We start from the raw sequence: 22270 nt of genomic DNA on the forward strand, positions 1-22270 counted from the left end.
AAATATAAAATCAAACAAAATACATCAGAGTGTTTCCTCTCCATAACACTGTTAATTTTTATCATTTTTTTAACAGTGTATTGTGTTCTGTGCCCTGATTGTCAATCAATCGATCTTGTCTGTCCCACGTCTCCTTACAGAATGTGTTCAGATTGATAAATCTACATCACACAAGTATTTAATCTTCAATTGCGATCAGATTTTTTTTATTCTTCAAAACTGGACTAATTTTTTTTCAGAATGTTTGAACTTTGAGAGATTAAAAAAAGAGAAAAGTGTGAAAATGTTCATGTTTGTCTGAGAAAACTGAATAAAGTTTGTAGAGAGGAGTTTTACAGCCTGAAAACATTTAGAATGATTATACAAAGTAAAGATGACTCGTCTATCTGGAGTTATTATTAGAGTGTAACTCCTGCAATAAATGAGGGACAATGTCATTAAATATTCTACCATGTTAGGTCATCACAGATGAGGAAGATGACTGAGGTCTTCCTCGGTAACATGAACACTGAGCTCAGTTCAAGTGTAGAGACCTTCATGACGTGTTTCTGTTCAAAAACACTTCAGGTTCAGCAGTTTGACATCATCGCTCAGAAACACAAAGACAGACTCACAAACACACGCATAAGAACACACACATATACTTTAACACACAAACAGCCAAAGACAGAAACACAAACATGTATAAGAACACACACATACATTAACACAGAAACAACCAAAGACAGAAAAGCTTCTCTTGCGTAATCACAGGTTGAGGGTTTCAACCCCAACGCTCAGATTTGGCTAATTCTCATCACTGATCCACAGACGTGAACCTCAGAGGGATTCAAACCTCCAACCTCTTTCCTACAGACCACTCTCTCAGAGAGTCTCTCCTCCGTTACCTCTGAGGATCTGTAGCTGGTGAGGGCGGGGCCAGAGAAGTCGGCTCCTCTTCCAGAGTCGGAGGACGGCGATAACTTTGCTTTGATCCCAGAACCTGAAAACCCGTCACCTGAGGAACCGGAGCAAAAACCAAAACATCAAATGAAACTGAGCATAAAAAGGGACACATCCTTTATAGCTGTTGTTGTTTTGTAATTTTCTCCTCATTAAAAAGGGCGGTAGGAGATATTTACCCGAGTCGGAGCTTCCTGGAGCCGATCCGATCCCTGATAACAGCCTCTCCCTCCAGACCAGCAGACCGGATCGGTCCAAGCCGAGCTCAGATGGTGTTTGCAGCGTCCGGCGCGATAGCGCCGACGACTCGGGGCTCTGCAGGCTCCAGACTCCAGACGGTGAGGGAGGTCTCGGCTCCGTCTCCGGGCCTGGAGACAAAGGTTCTGAGCGGATGTTCTGTTGGCGAGGACGGCTGTGGATCAGAAGTCTGCCGGTACCTGCCAGCTGGCTGCTGTTGACGGGAGTCTCCACCTCCTGGATGGCGCTGAGCTCGTGCTGCTCGGTCATCGCCTCCCTTAAGCCCGGCCACACGCGGGTCACGGGCGGCTTCAGGGCTCGAGGAGGATGAAGAAGGCCTGAAGGGGAGGGGCCTGTAGAGGAGGGGGTGGAGCTTCGTCATTAGGAGCTAAAAGGTTAAGATCATTAAGTTATTATTCATACTTCGAGACTCCTCCTCCTCCACCAGGTGTGATAAACTCCCTCCGTTCGACTCCTCTATAGCCTTCAGGAGCGAGGAGAGCAGCCGGAGGCGTCTCTGATGGAGGTGCTCAGGCTCCTCTTCCTCTGACGTTCCGCAGGATGAAGGCTGATCCTGGAACCTGACAGAGATGGCAGCTGTGACTCCGCCCACCTGCTTATCGGTGTCAATCAGGGCCTGCAGCGCCTCCTTTTGCCTCCTCATTTGCTCCAGCTCCTCCTCTTGCCTCTGCCGCTCCTCCTGCAGCCTCGTCACCTCCCTGTGTTCCTCCACCTGCCTCTCTGCCTCCTGCCTGACCTCCTGGCTTGGAGTTACAGGGTGGAAGCGGGAATCAGAAGGGGAGTGGTCTGTGAAGGCCGGGTTGAGGGTTCTGGTGGGATCTGTTGGACGTGAAGGAGGCGGTTTGTGAGGGAGGAGCCTGAGTCGCTCTGGAAGATGGTCCGTTACTCTCTCCATGACGCCGTCGGTAATCTGGGACACAAAATCTGTTCCCGACGGATCCAACAGAAGCTTGGAGCTGAGGCAGGAACCAGGACGGGTCAGAGAGGGCGTTGGGAAACTCGTCGAGATGTTCGGTCTTTGAGGTACAAACGTTGGCGCAGCAGGAGGTACAGGGAGGTGAGGAGGAGCTGGAAGAGGGTCAGGCCGTGTGCTCGGAGGATGCAGAAGAGGAGGATCTGGGCCCGGAGGCCCAACGGTTGACAGGATTGATCTGCAGGTCAGGCTGTGGCGGATCCGCAGAGCTCGCTGGTATTCCTCCAGACGCTGGCGAGCTTCTTCCACCGACCTCTGATGAACCCTGAGAGAAGACTAGTCAGTCTGACAGAAAACTGTCGAGTTCACGTTTCTATAAAAATAAAAGAGAAGCAAACCTGTTCTGATCCAAAAGCTGCTGCTGATAATCTCGAACCCTCCTAATCTGATCGTCTTCACCTGCAGGGGGCGCCAGCTGCACACAAAAACCCTCCAATCACCCCACGAGTGTAAAACTGAGCTCAAATCAAAAGAAGACACACCTCAGCAGGTAAACCCGTGGAAATGCTGCAGGCGGGTTGTTGACGGGTCACAGCAGCCTTCAGATGTTCCCTCTCCTGCTGAGCCTCCCGCAGCATCTGCTCCAGGCGGAGCTTCTGGTCCTCGAGCTCCTGCAGGAGAAACATCTGCTGCTGCTTCTCCTGCTCCAGCTGCTCCTCCTGGAAAACAGGGAGGAGGGAACAATTAATCTGTTCCTAATGTTGGTTTAGCATCATTTTTCTACGGTGGCCCTGAAGTACAAATCACAACAACAAACACTCGACAAAAAAAACATTTAAAAAAAAGCAAAAGAAATATTTAAAAAGCAGCATTACATTTGATAAAACAACAAAATTCCAGAAACCAAAATGTAAAAAACATTTTTGAAAACAAAAGAAATTTCCATAAAACAAAATGAAAAACGAATAAAACCAGAAAAGGGAGGTACTATGGGACATCAGTGATTGGATGATGAATCCAGCATCGCTTCATGTCAAAACATTTTCAGATTAAATGATGGACAAACGTCATCATCCAATCAGCAATGTCCCACAATACTTACCTTTTTTGGCTTCCATAAAAAAGAAAAAATATTTCAGAAATAAAAATTAATTTACAGTGATCAAAATCAGATTTTAAAAAATTAAACACGATAAGAAACTGGATGTGATTTGCTGATGTGATTGGCACTTCAGGGCCACCGTATATATCTATTCATCTCAAATTTCCCAGCTTGGGATGAATAAAGTATTTCTATTCCACCTTGTACCTGAAGAAAAATACATTTTGTTTTAGTCTTCAGACAAAAAATTGACATTTGTTTAGTAAAAGATAAACATGGACAGAAATGAACTTTCTCTTTCAATAAACAAAAGCTGATGGAGCTTCTAGAGGAGACTCCACTGAGAACCAATGAAGATCATCTGACTGATCGGGCTGAAGTAAACAAAACAGCTGACTGACACTCCACTGAATCCCAACAACGCCCTCTTTGACTGGTGTTGATCAAATCCACAAACACTTGGATCTGGAACTGCTTGACTTTCAGAGATGACATTTATGTTCTCACCTCTTGAAGAAAAGACGAGATTCTCCAGGATAACTGGGTCACAACTTTTAGGATTATTTTTACATAAAAAAATGTCAGTTATTTGTTCCAGATTCTCATCTCCAAACAGGAAAAATCTTCTGATCCACACACTTGAACACCCAAAGACAATCATTCTGTTTTATTACTGTTTATAGAAATAAACATTCATATTAGTAACTAAAATACCTTTTTCTGTCGTTCTTCTTCAGTGTCTTGAACCGTGCTGGTGAAGACTTTAGGAGGTTCAGTCGTTTTTTCTTCCGCTGGTTGAGACAAACAGAACAACTCAAATATTTTTTTTCTCTACATTATTAATGAGGATGATCAGAGTGAAGAGCTTCACCAGTGGGAGGGAGGACGGTCTTGTGGCGGTCCATAAGGACGGGTTTGTTCTTCTCATCACTGGGCAGAGAGCCCGTTTCGATGCTGCAGTCCTGCTCTGGGATCAGATCTCTGGAGGCTGCTGGAGAACCATCAGCAGATGGAAGGCTGCTGTGGTTCATCCATTCACTTCTCTGGCTTCTGATGCGATCCAGGAGTTTCCTCAGAGCCTGTCGAGGAGCCGGTCTGGATAACGGTGCTGCAAGCAAAGAAAAAAACCCTCAGTGAGCCTCAGTGATGTGAAAAGTTTGTCTTTGTTGTTTCTGCTTCACCTTCAGCAGAAGTCTCCGGCTCAGCGCCCTCACTCCCCTCTTCAGCATCACTCTGCCGGTTTTCCTCCACAGTAACATCCAGCTCTTGGTCCTGGCTACAACTGGACAGATCTGGAAGAGGCTCAGGAACCAGCTGGACCACCAGGTCACCTTTGACCCCTGAGACCACACAAAGTCAAGCAGCAGAAATGTCTGGACTTTCATTTTGATCATCGGCTGGGCCTCCTCACTCCTCTCTCCGGTGTACATGTCCTCAAAGGCGAACTCCATCTCCCTCTGGAGATCCTCCCTGACCTCCTGTCGCTTGTAGAGCGGCTGGAAGATCTGCGGCGGCATCTGAGAAACCTGCTGCCTCCGCCGCAGGAGGTCTGTCTGCTGCATGTGCTCCAGTTCAGTCAGCAAACGCTCCCGGTCCTGAAGGACGGCAGAAGGTCAGAAACAATCCTCAAACATTGTAGACATTAAAGTCTTACGTTTTTGAAGTGGTACCTGCACCAGCTGCTCTCTCTTCAGGGCCTGCTTCCCCCTGAGCCGGGCCTTCTCCATCTGCTCCGCCCTCTTCCTCCTCTCCTCCTGCTCCAGGTGGAGCAGCCTCCTCGCCTCCAGCTCAGCCTCCTCTCGAGCATCAGGCTGCAGAGATCAGAAATGTCAGACAAAACCAACAGAAACATGAGCACCAAACGTCGATGGGTCAGGGTCAGAGGTCACCTGCGTGGACTCCGCCTCTCTGTCCACTGCGCTTTCGGTCATGTGGTAACGGGTGGAGGCAAAGGCGCCGGCGTCGGATCGCTTCACCACATGAAGCTTCTTGGCATCGAGGTTCTGATGAAAAGAACAAACATCTTAGCAGAAACAGTTTCAGAATCTCCTGCATGCACAGGTCACCAGAAGACTACCTGGATAGGGTTCGGGGGAGGCGGGGGCAGACTGGCCACTTTTGTGGATCTTTCCTTTTCTGCTTGAAGCGCCTTTTTTCTGGCATTGATGGACCTCAGACAAACACAAGCACAGTGTTTATATCTTTTAAACAAACTCTCAGTCTGTGGGGTTCAGTAGACAGCCTCTCACTGGTTTTGTTTCTCCTGATGTTTGAGCCGCTGAGTTTTCAGCTCTCTTAGAGCATCTCGAAAGCGCTCCTCTGCTTTGGTGTGGTTCTCCTTCTCCCTCTGAACCAGAGCCGCCAGGTCAGGTTCCTGGGTTAGATTTGTTTGTTAAGACATCCGTTTCAAATATACATCTTTTTTGTTATTTAACTAAAGGAGAAGTTCTAGCAAACAAAAGTAAATGAGCACAGCCTCTAGGATCGTACATTTTCTTTAGCACTCCGATGTCCGTGCCCGAGGAGCTGCAGGCTCTCCTGGTATAACCTCTGCAGCGTGTGGAGTTTCTCCTCCTGCTGTTGCTCCCATTGCTTCTTCAGCTCCTCCTCCAGCTGTTGCAGCTCCTGCTGCCGTCTGTGCTCCACCTCCCTACGGATCTGCAGAGCAATGCACCTCTGCTGCTCCCGCACCTGAGTGGAAATACAAATCACTAAACCAGACACTGTGACACGTTTGAGGATTTAACTTCACGTTAAAGCAGATAGAGATATTTCTAATATGATTGAGACATTCACTTAAAACAGGAAGATGAACATTATTTTAAGATGAAAAAACAAACCACAACACATGTTCATACTTTCAGCAATTTTAACATCTCAATATTTGGCTATTTAAATCCTTGTACACAAAACATCGTAAAGTTAGTGATGTCAACACTAAGTATACACCCACAAACCCCAGTGTTAGCTGTGTTAACAGCCCTAAATTAACATGTAACCCTCTGGAAATCAAGGTACTGAAAACTTCCCACCTTTTTAAAGGTTGTTTCAAATGTTATTACTTTCTTCTCAAAACTTATTTTGTTGTGATTTTTTTTTTACTTTTAATGAACTTTAATGCTCAAATGTAAATTATTGATGTTCATTTCCCCCCAATTTCTTTAAAAGAAATGTAATTTTTACACTAAAAACACTTCAAACTCACATAAAAATGACAAATTCTTACAGTTAAAACCAAAAATAAGAATATTTTTTACCAGTTAAGTATTTGAAACTGTGGAAAAAGGAAAATTTTCATCGAGATCGAAAATAGTTTATTTGAATTATCAATGTTTAAAGATTTGTTGTGGCTACTTAAACATGTATTAATTGGACCAAAGTTGTTTATTGAGTCTTGATTATTTTTTATTAAAAGATATCATTTTTCTAAATTGTATTATGAAAAAAATATGAGGCAGAACAAAAAACAAGTGGACGAAGTAACTTCAAACGTGCCGTTGGTCAGAAATCACGGCTGTGCGGAATAGAGAAGGACTTGTGGGGAAAGCGGGCCTAACCTGCAGCAGCCGTAGTTTCCTCCTCCTTTCATGCTCCTCTCGGATTATCCGAGCCTCTTCGTTTGGACTGAGTCTTAACTTTGAAGCCTTTCTCTTCATTTTCTCTCGGACATTTTCAAGAAGCGTTAGCCAGTGTTGCTAACTAGAGTTAGCATCTTCTGTTCTTTTTTGTAGCAACAAAACGTCCAAATTCTACACCTTGAAAACTTTTTCGACACTAAAAAATAATTAAATAAAGTGCATGAAATAAGAAACCGGACAAACTTTAACCAAAAACGTTTTGTTTGTGAACCATGCCAACTCAAGAGCAGCTAACGTTATCGGCTGGAAACGTCACATCCGCATGTTTAAATTGCCCGCTGTTTCCGGATTCTGCACTTGCATGACTTTGGTTCCGGGTTTGGGGACCACAATAAAGGTTGCGCATGAGTTTGTGTTGAGAGAAATCATTCATCGCGGTGTCATTTACGTGTAAATACAAATCAGTTGTTGCGTTTTAGCTACAAAAGGTAAGATTTATTTATATAAAAAAAATCTCAATTGTGATATTTAAACTGTTTCTACAACTCACATTTCTCACAAAATTTGTGTTAATTTCATAGGGCTAGCAAAGAGCTAGCACAAGCTAACACGGTATAAATTCACCTCAAAAAGGATTTTTTAAAAGCAGTTTTTAATGGGGGGTTGGCGTTAATTCTTGTTTACTTGTTTGTAAACATATTTAATTTACACTTGATTATTTTGAGATACAAGGAATCTGGAAAACGTCACCTGCACAGGTATTTATCTCGGAGTCATACAGATGGAAGTTTTGGATAAAGATGTTTTGGTTAAATTAATCGAATCGTTCAAAATCAACAAAACGTGAATCGAATCGTCAACCACAAATATCAAGTAGTTATTATAGTTAATTATTACTCCCCTATTGGTTAAACTTGGGATTATTTTTTTTTTAGTCATGGTGCTAAATTCTTATATTAAAGTCAGTTCCTACAGTTTTTTTTTTTTGGTCAGTCAAAATAGTTCTCATCATCCAGCAAATTGAATTTTAAATACTGTTAAACACAATTATTTCTATTTGAAGTGGTTTTACCTCAGCTTTATTGATTTTTTAAAATAATTTTCAAAAGTTTCTTAAACTCTTATTTAGAAAAAAAAAATGAGTTTTTTTTTAAAACTTCCTGTTTGTGTCTTAGTTTGACTTTTTTTTTTTACTATTTAAACAATTTGTAAGATGCTGTTAAAAATATAACCTAAAAGTTTCTAAAACAAGAATTAAAAAAAAATATGACGTATATAGTATACCAATAAACATTTGTGTAGTATTGGTTGTAGTTAATATGTAATAATTAGTAGTCATTGCAACAGCGGAAAACACGATTGTCAAATTAATGCGGTGGAGTTGATTTAAAAGCCTTTTATCAGAAAAAACACTTAAGAGAGGCTCAAACTGAAGATACAGTAAAGACAAGAGAGTAATTTCTACTTGTATTCTTGAGTTGAGTGGCCTCTGATAGTCTCTGCTCTCCTCAGCCTCGTCACCATGTCTGGGGGTCCAGCAGTGAGGATTAGCATCGAGTCTTCCTGTGAGAAGCAGGTGCAGGAGGTCGCTTTGGACGGGACGGAAACATACGTACCTCCTCTATCCATGTCCCAAAACCTGGCAAAACTAGCACAAAGAATCGATTTCAGCCAGGGATCCGATTCTGAGGAGGATGCGGTGGAGGGGGAGAGCCGGGACCGAGAGTGGAGCAAGCAGGAGCCGGAGGAGGAAGAGGGTAACTTCTGCCCTCCATATGAAAACATGGATGAAGTCTAAAAAACGTTATTTTTTATTTTATTTTTTTTATTGTCAAGCAAAGCATTTTCACTGTGGCTGTTCGTGCCTTTAATTTGTGAGTGTATTTTAGTGCAGAAAACCTTTCTTTGGAATGAATGTGTTACTCAGTACACATCTCAGGTGTGATCTAGTTGTTCTCACCTGAAACATCTTCCCTCTGTGCTGAACTCTGGAGTGACAGCAGGTGGTTGCGTCTTCTTGCAGGGGCGGTGAAGTTCCAGCCGTCTCTGTGGCCCTGGGACTCGGTGCGTAACAATCTGCGCAGCGCTCTGACAGAGATGTGCGTTCTCCACGATGTGCTCAGTGTGGTGAAGGAGAAGAAGTACATGGCTTTAGATCCGGTGTCTCATGATCCCTCTGCTGCCAAGGTGAGACCGCGACAAGTCCACGGTTAAATATTTAGAGTCGTGGTTCTGAGGAGGATCTCCGTTTGCTTCCGCAGACGCCACAGATGTTTCAGCTCATCAGTAAGAAGAAGTCTCTGGCCACGGCAGCTCAGATTCTCCTGAAAGGAGCGGAGAGGCTCAGTAAATCCGTTGCAGAGAACCAAGAGAACCGGCGGCAGCGGGACTTTAATTCGGAGCTGCTGCGGCTCCGCTCGCAGTGGAAGCTGCGCAAAGTGGGCGACAAGATCCTGGGAGACCTGAGCTACCGGAGCGCCGGTGAGTTCCCTGATTTATAGTCCAGGTTTACCAATTTATACTTCATATGAACACATTTGCTCGTACAGGTTCGCTTTTTCCTCATCACGGCACATTTGAAGTGATTAAAAACACAGACATTGATCTGGACAAAAAGATCCCAGAGGATTACTGCCCTCTGGATGTCCAGATCCCAAGTGATCTGGAAGGATCAGCTTATATCAAGGTAAAAACAGGTGTGAAAAACACGATTGTTTGTGAGTGGCAGAATTTTCTTTGACAAAATGTTTCTTCAGGTGTCAATCCAGAAACAAGCTCCTGACATTGGAGATCTGGGAACCGTGAATCTGTTCAGGAGACCCCAAAAGAACAAAGCTGGTACGTTCTGTCACAGAACAACACGCACGTCCAGAATTTAAGATGAACCTTGCTGTCATTTTTCTGTCACTCAGGTACGCAGCTCTGGCACGTCAAACTGGAGGCGGCTCAGAACGTTTTGCTCTGTAAGGAGATCTTTGCTCAGCTGTCCAGAGAAGCGGTCCAGATCAAGTCACAGATCCCTCACATTGTTGTGAAGAACCAGATCATCTCACAGCCGTTTCCAGGTGAGGACCTCTGTGTTCTGGTCGATGTGACGGAACGAGTCTTTGTCTGAGTTGGTTTGTTCAGAGCTTCAAGACCTTTACTTATAATTATGTTGAATAAAAGAGGGACATTTTATCTGTCAACTGTTCATATTTAAGTAAAAGTACAACAATTTAAAGAAGTCTGATGCACTTTTTAAAACTTTTTTTAAAAGTGAAAGTGTCATTTAATGTTTTCCCCTGTTGGGAAAAAGAAAATAAAGTTTAAAGAAGCTACATCAAGCAATTATTTTAAATTTTTTAAAGGCTTTCTAATCAGTATTTTCGACCAGCATTAACCCCCCCATACCTGTTATCAAACAGCAGTTTAAATTGTCCTTCATTTATGTGAAAGTGTTTGACTAAATAGATCCATACTTTTGGAAATTTGAGAAGAAATAAGTTGATTTGTACTAAGTTACATTTTAAGACGCACAACATTTTTACCAATTTGCTCTATTAGGAAACTGCTATGAACATGGAAGTTAACAGTTTTCGTTTACATCAAAAACTAGTCTTATTTTTAGTATCATGTGGTGGACAGACTAAAAAAGAATTCACAGCAGAATCAATCAAGACTGAGAGCAGCCATGTGGAAGCATGTCAGCATTCTACCTCGTTTGGCTGCAAGAACACATGAATTCTTTGCTTGTTAGATCATGTCTGGAGTCAGTTTGTGACCTTGAAGAGATGAAAGGTCAGAATGTGGAGAGAGGAGGAGGAAGAGCTCTGAGTGTAGCTCAAAGAAGGAACTGCTCTTTCTGTTTGCAGAAAAAACATCCTTATTGTTCGAGTGTTGGAGAAACTTAGAGAATATTTTGCAAAAGAAAAGTGTTGGTGATGGTTCACCTTTAAGAAAATAATCTTGATTTTTGACTTTATGAGAACAAATAAACCAAAAACTTGAACTTAACTCTGCAGGCCTGCAGCTGTCCATCTCACTGTGCCACTCCACGGGAGACAAGAAGAACAGCCGCTCCTCCCCGGAGAAACCCAAACCCGACGACCATCTGTATGTGCTGGAGCACAACCTGCATCAAATGATGAGAGAGGTCAGCTCTCCTCTCGCTCTCCTCTAGGGCTGCCACAAACGAATATCTCAAGACTCGACTAATCACAGATTATTTTTACAGATTAGTTGACTAACTGGGTCATTCATAAAGTGGATGGAAAACACGCATCTTAACCATCATTAGCTTTAAAAAACTAGATGTTTAGCATTACCTGCAATAATGCTAGTGGGAATGCTGTGAGCTGAATTTGGCTGCTGAAGATGCTGAAATTGATAGCTAAAAACGCTGAAGCTGATGGCCAGCTAAAATATTAGCTAAATGCCAAATTAGCCTAAAAAACTGAAACATGCCTAAGTTAGCCAAAAAAGCTAGCATGCAGCTAAAATACTAGCTAAACTCCAAAATAGCCTAAAAAACTGAAAAAAAGTCTAAATTGGACAAAACAGCTAGCGTGTAACTGAAATATTAGCTAAACTCCAAATTAGCAAAAAACCTGAATAAATTCCAAAATAGTCCATAAAGCTAGCAGAATACTTTTAAACCTTTCAACTTTACTACACTCTGACGCCATATAATATAAAGTAACGACTAATCAATTATTAAATTAGTCGTTGAGTATTTTAATAGTCGATTAGACACTGATTAGTCAACTAATCGTGGCAGCCCTACTCTCCTCCTGTCATAACTTTCAGGTCACGGTGAGTTCTCACCAGTAAACGAGGCGTCTTTAAGACTTCATTTTTTTTCTACTGCAGTTCCACAAGCAACAGCTGAGCTCTGTGGTCATGCCGCATCCCGCCACCGCGCCGTTCGGCCACAAACGCCTGCGCCTGGCAGGACCGCTGGCCTACGACAAGACCGAGATCTCCAGCCTGCAGCAGAGCGAAGGTTTACTGGAGAAGATCATCCGACAGGCCAAGCACATCTTTCTGCGCAGCAGGTGCCCCAACCGCACTACCACAGCTGGCCAGCAGGAGGCCTAACCAACCAGTTCATCACATGTAGAAGTTTACAAGTTTAAAAAGTAAAGAAACAGAGATGTAATCCACAAAGCAAGACAAAAAAACATTAATAACAAAAATGACAGAAATTGTTAAGATTGGTGACTGATTCGTAACCCTGTGATGTCCCCACTTTTGCCCTAAAGCAGAGGTCCACGAACTACGGACCTGGCCCTCCTCCGCATTTTTTTTTATCATGTATCTTGTACATTTAATCTGGGAGGAAAATAAACACCATTTAACATAATGACATATTTTACACTTAAAAATATATTTTAAAAAATTTAATCGGTTATTAATTTTTTGCTTGAGTTTATAGTTATTGACAAGTTAAATAAAACAAAATGACCTAAAAAGCCAAGAGATCCAGATGGCTATAAGATCTGTGAGGAGCTGCAGGTCTTCGTCTTAAACATGACAGGAGAGGATTCTCTATTTATTGGTTTACTTTATGGACTGTTTTAGAATTATTTTCTCTGAAGATTACAGAAAGGGATTCTTAAATTATGGTTGTGTACCTTTCTGGAAAAAAACAGTTGTTTAGACAAACGTTTAGATTGTTTCACTTTTTCTGTTAGTTTACAAACCGACCCCGGCCCCCCATCACAGAAGAAAACCGTTATGTGGCCCTCACAAGGAAAAGTTTGGGGACCTCTGCCCTAAAGTATCTGGGATTAGCTCCAGCAACCCCTGTGACCTTTTACAGTTAAACAGAAGATGGATGATGTTGGGTTGAGACAAAAAAAATGCAGGTCGCTCAGATTCTTCTGCTATACCAGGACCGCTCGAACCATCGACAGCTTGGCGAGTCGGATCGAAGACCCTCAGATCCAGGCCCACTGGTCCAACATCAACGACGTGTACGAGTCCAGTGTGAAGGTCCTCATCACCTCACAGGGTTACGAGCAGATCTGCAAGTAAGTGGATGCTTCAGCATCAGTCTGACAGTCTCTCCTCAGCGCACTCGTGTCATCTCCACATGTTATTCAGATCCATTCAGCTGCAGCTCAACATCGGGGTGGAGCAGATCCGGGTGGTGCACAGAGACGGGCGTGTCATCACGCTGTCCCATCAGGAGCAGGAGCTGCAGGACTTCCTCCTCTCACAGGTGTGGATGAATCTGCAGGTGTTCGAACCGCCGTCTCTCTGTCTGAGAGTGATCGGTGCCTCCCCCCTCACAGATGTCGCAGCATCAGGTCCACGCGGTGCAGCAGCTGGCCAAAGTGATGGGCTGGCACGTCCTCAGCTTCAGCAACCACGTCAGCCTCGGACCAGTGGAGAGCATCGGAAACGCCTCCGCCATCACCGTCGCTTCTCCCAACGGAGAGTTCGCCATTTCAGGTGAGACGGTTGTGAGAGGCGTCGTGTTTGAGCTCCGTCTGAACAGCGTCTCTGCTCACAAGAGAAAGTATTACTGCAGGTGATTATACGAGACGACTAACCTTTTTACCTCAAAAATTAAACAAAAAAATTTGCATCTCCTTGAAGATGCTCAATCTTCTCTCAGACATCAAACATCAGAACTAATCCAGACAGTAGAGAAGTGTCAGAACCACAGGAACAAGTTCAATGCAAAGACTGTTTGGGGAATATAATCCAAAAGTTCAGTAGCAAAAATCTGAAATAACCTCCATGTCTTCAACGATCTTTTATCAAAGATTTTCTTCAAAGTGAAGATGTTTCACTCTAGGCGTGTCAACAATCAGTCGACGTCATCGACTAATCGTTGACTATAAAGAAATCGTTGACGCTAATAGTGAGATTGCTTCTTCTGCTCCTGTGTTTTTCGACATGTAAAAACTCAATCACACTTTTAGCGATTTCCACAATCTTGGCATCAAAACATTCAGCTCGTTCAGGACATCACTGCTAGTATTTTTTATCTTCATAAACTGGATAGTTTTTGAAATATTGAGCAAAAATTCCTTTTTTAAATCTATTCCTGGGCTATGTTTTATATTTCTATAGTAATTTTCAAAACATTTTGAGTTTACCTAATATTTTAGCAACATGCTAACATTTTTGGCTATTTTAGTTTACTGAGGAATGTTGGGCTATTTTGGAGTTTAGCTAGTAGCCTATTTAAGAAATGTGCTAGCTCTTTTGGCTATTTTTGCATCTACTGAGGTTATTTTTTAATGCTAATTTGGAGTTTAGCTCATATTGAAGAAAAACACTAAATATATCTGTAAAATTGGCATGTATTAGGGATTTTAAAGCAATTTTACTACACATTTTCAGAAACTGAGGTCACCTTTAGCGCTCTTTCATAGTTCTTAGAAGACTCTAGTATTTTTATCAATTTATTAAATTTTGCAAATAGCTTTTGCATTTTCAGAAAATCCCTTTGGAAATTATAGTAATGGGATGAATCCCATCTGCTACACCATTTAAACATGTAGTTGTGGAGTTAGATGAGCTCATTCTTCTTCAACAGTGCTGGTAAATCGCCTGTCCGTGTTGGGATAGGATCTCCATCGTTAGCATAAGCGTTGACCAATCGACTACTAAAGTAATTGTTAGTGACAGTCCCACTTCCCTCCCTCCTGATGTGAGACACTGTTGATGGTTTTATGGACAACGTGAACTCTTTGTTTCAACAGAAACTGATAAAAGCTCAGACTCTTAAAGCCGTGTTCAATAAAAACCTTTTACAGTCCTGTTGATTTGAGGTAATAAGTCAGTGAGACTGCAGAGCTTTTATTATCCCTAGATGTTAAGATTAGATCTGATCCTGAAATGTTTACCACCCGAGTCTGAGATCCAGTGAATTAAGTTTAATGAACTGCAGACTGAAGACGACATTCGACATCTTTATGTGCCGCAGAAACACGCTTGACTTTAGACTAAAAATAATCTGCATATGTCAATGACACTGTTTTGGTTTTAGTGCCTCGTATTGTGATTAAAAAAAAATATTTAACAAACTATTTCAGATATTTGATAAAAAAGTTGCTCAAAGTGACAATATTTGCTTGAATTTAATGAGTAAAAAAAACCACGGAACTCCAGGACGTTTTATTTATTTTTTGTTCTTTTTCAAACATTTTAATAACTTAGTTCACAAAATAATTAACACATGAAAAGAATGAGGAGCAAAAGTATTTGCTCATCGTTGAAGCATTTTTGGTTGAGCTGCTCGTTCCCGTCCTTCTGGACAGTTCTTCAATCCCCAGAAGAATGCTGGAGCTCTGACAGAATCATCATCGTGTTCTGAGTCTTCCAGAGTCGATCCGTGTAGATGTTCAGATCTGCAGAGAGTTTGGTGACTCCAACCTTCATCTGTTTAAGGATGATGGGTCCACTCTGCTCATTCGGACCTTCAAGGCCTTTAAAGTTTAAGAATTTTGCTTGAAGACTTCCTTAAGGATCAGAGAGTTCCTTTGACCAGTCTACTGAAGGACTGTAGAGCTTCATTCCAAAAGCTGCAAGAACTTCCCTCTTTATCGGCCACCCCACAGTCCACATTGTTCCTGTTATCTACTTTACACAGAAGAATTTACTCCCAGAGTAGAGAGAATATAGAGGACAAGTCGATACAGGCTGAAGGTCTGAACCTTCAGACAAATGTCTGGAATGCTCTGTATAAACACCATAAACCCTCGTACCCAACCGTCCTGGACGTTTTCTTCACACATTAACTTCAGAGGAATGCTCCTCTAATCTAGAATTTGTTTCTTTGTGTTGTCTTTAGTGCGCAACGGGCCGGAGAGTGGCTGCAAGGTTCTGGTCCAGTTCCCCCGCAGCCAGTCCAAGGAGCTGCCCAAAAGCGACGTGATCCAGGACTCCAAGTGGAGCCACCTCCGAGGGCCTCACAAGGAGGTGCACTGGAGCAAGATGGAGGGACGCAACTTTGTGTACAAGATGGAGCTCCTCATGGCCGCGCTGACCCCATGTCCATAAAAACAGACGTTTCTGTACAGATCCACAAAAGGCTTGTTCATAAAGTTCTGCTGAGACATGACAAACTTGGAAGTTCTGGATTGTTTTTATGGTCTGAACCATTAATTTTAGAACAGTAAACGTTGACAGAACACAAATGTCAGCATCAGTTCACTCACTTCTACAATAAATACTCAGCTGTTTGTCAGACTCACATGTTTACAGTCCCTCCAGAGAGCAGCACCAGAGTGAAAACACTGGATGACAGAGATGAGTTGCTTAAAAATAACTACAGTATTATATAAAAAAAAACATCGCTTTTAAAATAAATCCTTGGGTTCTTCAGGTGCTTCAACTCTGATGCCCTGGTTGACTTTCAAGCCTTTGCAGCTCAGTTTCATCGTTTTCTGCACAAGAGGAAAAGATGTTTGAAAATATGAATCACTGGACAGTAAGCTTCTATTTAAAAAGATAAAGTTAAAAATGGTGGCTTAGAAACACCAACCCTTTAGAGCTCACCTGGCATTTGCTTCCTCAGCCTCCACGCCTTTACCTTCATGCAGGCTTTGTGCAGGAGCCATGTGACCAGCATGAGCAGCGCCGCCACGACGCCCAGAGCTAAACCAGTGATGGACAGGTACTGGAGGTCCTCATACAGCACCTCTGTGGGGCAGGACAGTCCAGATGGATTCATTCAGAGCATTCTAGGGATCTACGATCCAGACGCCATGAGTACATGAATACAAAACATCACTGAAGATTAATGCGAGTTCTTCAGGAAAAAAACTAGTTCTGGTCCCAATTTAGTCAAAGATGTGTGACATATAAAACTACTCTTTGTTTGCCAATGTTCATCATTCACTGAATAAATAACTTCAATATTTCATATAAGGCAGGACTTTAAAAAGAATATTTAACACCCCAAAAGCATTATTTAGTGGTAATAACTGAACATGTTATTTCTATAAATAATAAACATTAATGTTGCCATTTAAGAAAATAAACCTTGTACATGTAGTACTAACAGTATAGTATCAGATTTAATTCAAAAAATGCAAAGTTAAATCAGAAATCTGGTTGGATCGTAGAAATTGAAATCAATTAATTGTTCCACTCCTATTTATGACATAAAAATAAACCAGCATTTCCACCAACCATCTATTAGTTTTCTTAATGATATATTTGTTATATTTATTTACTTTAAACTATATTTTTTATTGATCTAGCGCATATATTCAATTGATGTTTTAGTAATTTTAAACTGGATTACAACTGTTTATTTATGCTTGAAATAATGTAAATGTAGGTGTTCAGTCACCTCAGCCCTCCAAACTTCATAGGAGCTTCAGTTTAACGTGTTTCCATGAAGGCATCACCATCCATCAACATATCCTTCAAAGTAAAGAACGCCGCTTCTACACCTGTAATCTGATGGACGGGTTTGGTGATTGTCAAAAGACATGGTCTTTCCTTGACTTTAATTGGTGTGATGTTTGGTAGAAGAAGGCGTTTTGGTGTAGAGATGATTTTCAGAAGTTTGATTTGGGTCTTTGGTTCCAGTAAAAGAAACTGCCACTGTTTTACTGTAACAAAAGACTTTGGACCATTCCACATCTCAAAGATCCAAGAGGGCGATTCTTCACATCATCTGTTCCTTAAACCTTAAACTTTAATATTCTTCCTGACAAAACCGATGAGTTGCTGGTTTTTAAATCAAGAAGCAGCAACGTAAACAGGAAGCGTTTGATATATGATTAGCAGTAACAATTCCGATGCTAACGTGGCCTGATGTACCATCACGAGAGCTGACAGGGAAACATCGGACCAAACAGACCACCAATTTTAAACGGCGTATATTTGTAGTCCAATCCCTTACACACTTTCATGCACTGATGCAAGAATCCAAGGCGCTAACCAAATCCTTAGAATCAGAAGGTGACTGCTCTAACTCTGTGCCATGGTCGCCCAATCAGGTGGGGCTGTTCAGTCCAAGACTCACCACAACTCACCAGTGTCATCAACAAACATGTATTTGTTTGCAGTATATTCACGTCAAATCCAAAAGACACTAAACTTCAGATAGACGCCTTTGTCACCATGTTGGTGTTTTACTTGCCATCGAAATGAATGTAAACCCTTAGAGCAGAACTGATAAAATACAGGTCCACTTTGTGGTAGAGTGTCCACCCTGAGACTGGAAGGTTGTGAGTTCAAATCTCGGCTGAATCACAACAAAGACTCTAAACATGGCACCAGTATCTCCCTGCTTGACACTCAGCATTAAAGGGTTGGATTTGGGGGGTTAAACCACCAAGTGGTTCCTGAGTGCAGCTGTGTCTGCAGCTCACCGCTCCCCCAGGGGAGGGGTCAAATGTGAAGAACAAATTTCACACACTGCGGTGCGTGACAATTAATGGGACTTTAACATAATTGATGCCATAATGTTGGCTGCTGCATTTACGTCCCGTTCTCGATTTTAGAAAGCAGTGCTGAAGAACATATCTGGAAACAGAACCAGAACAATACCAGCAACCAAACAAACGTCTGGAATGAAAGAAGGGAAGACGGGTAAATCATTTAAATATGATTCCAATGAACTACTGTCATCCCACATTATGGGTTATGTCATCTGTATGTTTTCTAATCTGAATTGTAATAACATTTTCTTGTGTATTTTGTAGGGATGTGTATTGGAAGGAGTGAGGTGACACAGTACGTATCAAAATACACATCACAATACGATATGTATTCTGATATATCCAGGACAGAACCACAGACAATATTTTTTAAAGAGTATTAATGAACCCTTCACGTGAGTAAAATGTCCAAAAAAAAGAACTGATCAAAACTGTATCTCATCTATATTTGCTTTTACTAAAACTAATTCATTATGTTTTTGGTAAATTAAGAAATATGATTTTACAACACTCTACTTTGCCTGATTTCCACTACAAAATATTTTTTGAACCAATAAAGTTTTATAAGCATGAAAACAATCAGAGAAAATAGTTATTTCATACATGGCTGTTGCAGCCGAACTGTTACATTTTGAGCAGTTCAAGTGCCTGTACGGTACCTGAAAAATGAAAATAATGGTAAATAAATAAATATTAAAAATCATAAACTTGCCAATTCTTTCCATAAACATGTAAGTGTGATTAAGTTGTTTGACAGAGTGAAGGAGAGCGCTTGAATGTGGCTAAAATGTTATATTCCCTATATAAACAGTAGGGCTGCCACTAATGATTATTTATTAGTCGATTAATCACAGATGATCTTTTTCGATTAGTCAACTAATTGGGTCAAAGAGGATTTAAAGCACACATCTACACCATTATTACCTTTAAACCAACTAAACAAAGACAATTAAGACAATATTTTATTAAACCTTTAATGAATCGTGCAGCCTATTAGTTTTCTGGCATTAAAACAAGATTAAATCAAATGAGGTCGGCATCTGAAACAACGAACTATTTTTCACAAAAGATGAAGTTTTGGTCTCACTGACTCAAATATAAAAAAGAGCATTTTTTTGGTGCTGAACGCTCACAACTTTTCAAATTTACTACACTCTGACTCCAAAGTAACGACTACTCGACTATTAAATTAGTCATTGACTATTTTAATAGACGATTAGTCCACTAATCGTGGCAGCCCCAATAGACAATCTGCACTGCAGCGCTGCATCTCCATTTTCACACACACAGATGTAAATGTGTATTTTACCGCTCATTGCCACGTTTTTTTTCTTTTCTTCAGAGCATTGTCCACATCTTTCTGATTCATCAGGTTCAGCCTTTTGACTGAATATTTGTGCGTGACACGCTGCACATCTGTAGGCCTCACTCGCCACAATCGAAGCAGCAAAATCTGCATTTATGGTTGAAAGTTTTGGTTTGGAACTCATTCCAAGCTAAAGCTAAGTTAAACATGTCTCATTAAGTTCTGTATCAACAAAAACTGTGGAGCTAATAAGTAAACCTCTAACACAAGTGGGTTTTTGCTAGATCTTGATGCTTTTTTTGGTGCTGACAGGAGCTGTGTGTGATGTGAAGCCAACTAGAAATTAGGGTTTCAGTGGAAAATAAAAGGAAGACGCTGAACTACCTATTTATGGACGTGTTTGTGACTCATAATTCCAAATAAAAGTTAATATTGGAAATGCTTTTTCGTTTTCATAAGGTACCTGCATTACTTGTGTCTTAAATTAAATGAAAAGCAGTTCTCCAAACAAATTTCTTGTTCAACACCGCTTATTCTGTAACCTAATTAAAATGATAAAGAAAAGGGCATTTGACATTTCATTTTCAAAAAGTTCTCTGGTAAATTTGTACCAAAATTCAATTTGAAAAATCAACTTTAAAAATCAAAATGCATAAACAGAAATTATTTTTTATTTTCACAATGTAATTGCATTACTTGTCTCTCTCTGAATTTTAGTAAAAATTTACTAAAGAAATTTTTGAAAATGAAATTTCAATTTTACAATTTTCAATTTCCATTTTCTTTATCATTTTAAATATGTCACAGAATGTGGGGTGTTGTACAAGAAACTGAAAAATCTGTTTGGAGAATTGCTTTTTCATTTCATTTAACCCTTGTGCTATCCTAGGCATGTTGATGTTGGGAGTGGGGTCATCTGGACCCAATAAGACAGTGCACTGAACTTTTTTTCATTTTTTCCCAAAGATTTTTAATTTTTACAGGTGTCCATGGCAGACATGAAACCCTGTCCACCTTCATCCACATTTGTCATGGGATGAATAACACGTCAATGTAAAGCTTGGGTCATCTGGACCCCACAAGATAGAACAAGGGTTAAGAGACAAGTAATGTAGGTACATTTTGAAAATGAAAAAGCATTTCCAATATTGATTTTTATATTGAATTATGAGTCACAAACGCTCCATACCTATTTGATCACATTTTTTTAATAAAATGTTGTCTCTGCATCATTTTAAAATCAATACAAATGAAATATTGCTTTATTTCAATTAATCATTTTTTTCGTTAAACCCCTAGTATTTTGTCCCACTTGAAACCCCAAAGATTTGTGTTGTTTGAGCCCATTCTACAGTCTGGCAAAAAGCTGACCTCAGATGAGGCACAGAAAGGAAGGTCAGACAACAACCATTTGCTGTTTAAACACAAAACAAGGCAAAGACTCACAGGAAGTCAGATGACAAGAAATTGAAGCCTCACCGTTTACTCTCAGAACAAAGCCCACATCCTTGCTGCTTCCTGCCGGCTCGGTGACGGTGAGTAGATAGAACCCAGTGTCCTGCAGCCGCAGGTCCATCAGAATCATGGAGCCATTCTCATAGGCCCTTACCCTGCTGCTGTAATCTGCTGTTATATTGATGTTCCCCCCAGGCTGCCAAGTCCCTATGGAGCGGCTCCCCGCTCCAGACATGAAGGTCCATTCTATGGTGGGGACACCAGTAGAAGACACGTCCACCGAGAAGACCGCATCCTCCTGGACCGACCTGCTGAGGTTCCTCTGTGCAGAATGGATGGAAATGCATCCGGCTGACGGAGACATGAGGGAAGATGTAAACACACAGCAAAGCAGAACTCATTTCAGCTCATTTCTTTTAAATTCCACCACTGCTCTGTTCCCACTTTGCTGAATGAGGAAACCTGTCTAACCCGTTTAGAAGTCCCTGTGAGCTGCGACGTCACCGCTGGCCTCTGCTCAGTCTTTACAACACTTCATGTGATATTTTCACATGATAGTCGGCGGCAGATCTAGTTCTGCCGGCAGTGTTTGCTTAACAAAACACAACTTAAGAAATTTAAAGAATACCACAGCGAATCAGTCACAGGCATGATAAAGAATGAGACATGCTCTACTTGAGCTGTTTTCAATCTCTTTTGAAAAATCTCTTTGGCTTCTTGATCTGAGATCCCAGCCCCCCTCCCAGTCGGCTCTCAGGCAAATAAACTCTTGTTGTCTTGAGAACCTGCTTTGAGTTTCACTCTCCAGTTTGCACTCAGTCTATGCCCTAATCCTGTGCATTTAGCGCTAAACAAATATAGGATTGCCATAAGGCGCTCAGTAACAGACAAAGGAAGCAGAGACACGGTTAGAAAGACTCACCTATGTGGCACATATATAATGTGACACTGAGAACCACAGCCACGTTGTGTACATTCCAGAGCCGGAAATGCCTCATTAGAATCGCTGACCCATCTGTCGAACATCAGCAGAAAAATCTCCTCCAGGCTATTTCACATTGTGGTCCATGTCCTTTGGGCTACGGAGTCCTCATGCCGTCTTAGCTTTGCTTTTCCAGGGAAACCGAAGTCACTGAAGCGCCTTCCTCGTCCTCTCACAGATCAACACAAGTCTCTGCCAATCAGCCCACTGGTTCAGTCAGAACACGCTCCCCGGAGAGACTCGCACCTGCAGGAACAGCAGTCTCTGAGCCTCACCTGTGCTCTCCACGGACTGACGCAAAATGAAAGCAGGAGGTTGAGCCACCTGGAATCTATCCT

General features: G+C 41.6%; 3 protein-coding genes across 9 annotated transcripts in view; 1 reads left to right on the forward strand and 2 right to left on the reverse strand.

Moving 5' to 3' along the window:
* cep295 (centrosomal protein 295) overlaps nt 1-7097 on the reverse strand; it is an 11474-nt gene extending 4377 nt beyond the window's left edge. For 2 of the 6 annotated variants that reach the window (XM_036214933.1, XM_036214932.1), the window contains exons 1-16: nt 6773-7097; nt 5706-5906; nt 5465-5589; nt 5293-5386; nt 5105-5218; nt 4886-5026; nt 4627-4810; nt 4397-4555; nt 4087-4323; nt 3930-4006; nt 2656-2832; nt 2512-2603; nt 1603-2438; nt 1380-1532; nt 1122-1310; nt 888-997 (exon numbers count right to left, since the gene is read on the reverse strand). In XM_036214933.1, coding sequence (XP_036070826.1) covers nt 888-997; nt 1122-1310; nt 1380-1532; nt 1603-2438; nt 2512-2603; nt 2656-2832; nt 3930-4006; nt 4087-4323; nt 4397-4555; nt 4627-4810; nt 4886-5026; nt 5105-5218; nt 5293-5386; nt 5465-5589; nt 5706-5906; nt 6773-6871 — 2988 coding nt within the window. In that variant the 5' untranslated portion in view covers nt 6872-7097. The remainder of the gene's footprint in view (nt 1-887; nt 998-1121; nt 1311-1379; nt 1533-1602; nt 2439-2511; nt 2604-2655; nt 2833-3929; nt 4007-4086; nt 4324-4396; nt 4556-4626; nt 4811-4885; nt 5027-5104; nt 5219-5292; nt 5387-5464; nt 5590-5705; nt 5907-6772) is intronic. The other 4 variants (XM_036214931.1, XM_024277268.2, XM_024277266.2 and 1 more) reach the window with 4 other exon arrangements.
* A 50-nt stretch (nt 7098-7147) lies between these two features.
* med17 (mediator complex subunit 17) lies at nt 7148-15975 on the forward strand. Its single transcript, XM_024277269.2, has 13 exons — nt 7148-7281; nt 8306-8550; nt 8817-8980; nt 9055-9274; nt 9343-9479; nt 9550-9631; nt 9706-9858; nt 10798-10928; nt 11645-11829; nt 12670-12807; nt 12881-12998; nt 13072-13231; nt 15585-15975. Exons 2-13 carry the CDS (start codon nt 8316-8318, stop codon nt 15791-15793), a joined length of 1932 nt encoding a protein of 643 aa, XP_024133037.1. The 5' UTR covers nt 7148-7281; nt 8306-8315; the 3' UTR covers nt 15794-15975.
* LOC112149528 (V-set and transmembrane domain-containing protein 5) overlaps nt 15863-22270 on the reverse strand; it is a 14539-nt gene continuing 8131 nt past the window's right edge. The window contains exons 2-5 of one of the 2 annotated variants that reach the window (XM_024277272.2): nt 21873-22178; nt 20975-21301; nt 16292-16435; nt 15863-16179 (exon numbers count right to left, since the gene is read on the reverse strand). In XM_024277272.2, the coding sequence (XP_024133040.1) occupies nt 16124-16179; nt 16292-16435; nt 20975-21301; nt 21873-21948 (603 nt within the window). In that variant the 5' untranslated portion in view covers nt 21949-22178 and the 3' untranslated portion in view covers nt 15863-16123. Of the gene's footprint in view, nt 16180-16291; nt 16436-20974; nt 21302-21872; nt 22244-22270 lie in introns of those variants that run through there. The other variant, XM_036214934.1, reaches the window with a different exon arrangement.

This window comes from Oryzias melastigma, linkage group LG13 (assembly GCF_002922805.2).
Source record: "Oryzias melastigma strain HK-1 linkage group LG13, ASM292280v2, whole genome shotgun sequence".
Taxonomy (NCBI): Eukaryota; Metazoa; Chordata; class Actinopteri; order Beloniformes; family Adrianichthyidae; genus Oryzias; species Oryzias melastigma.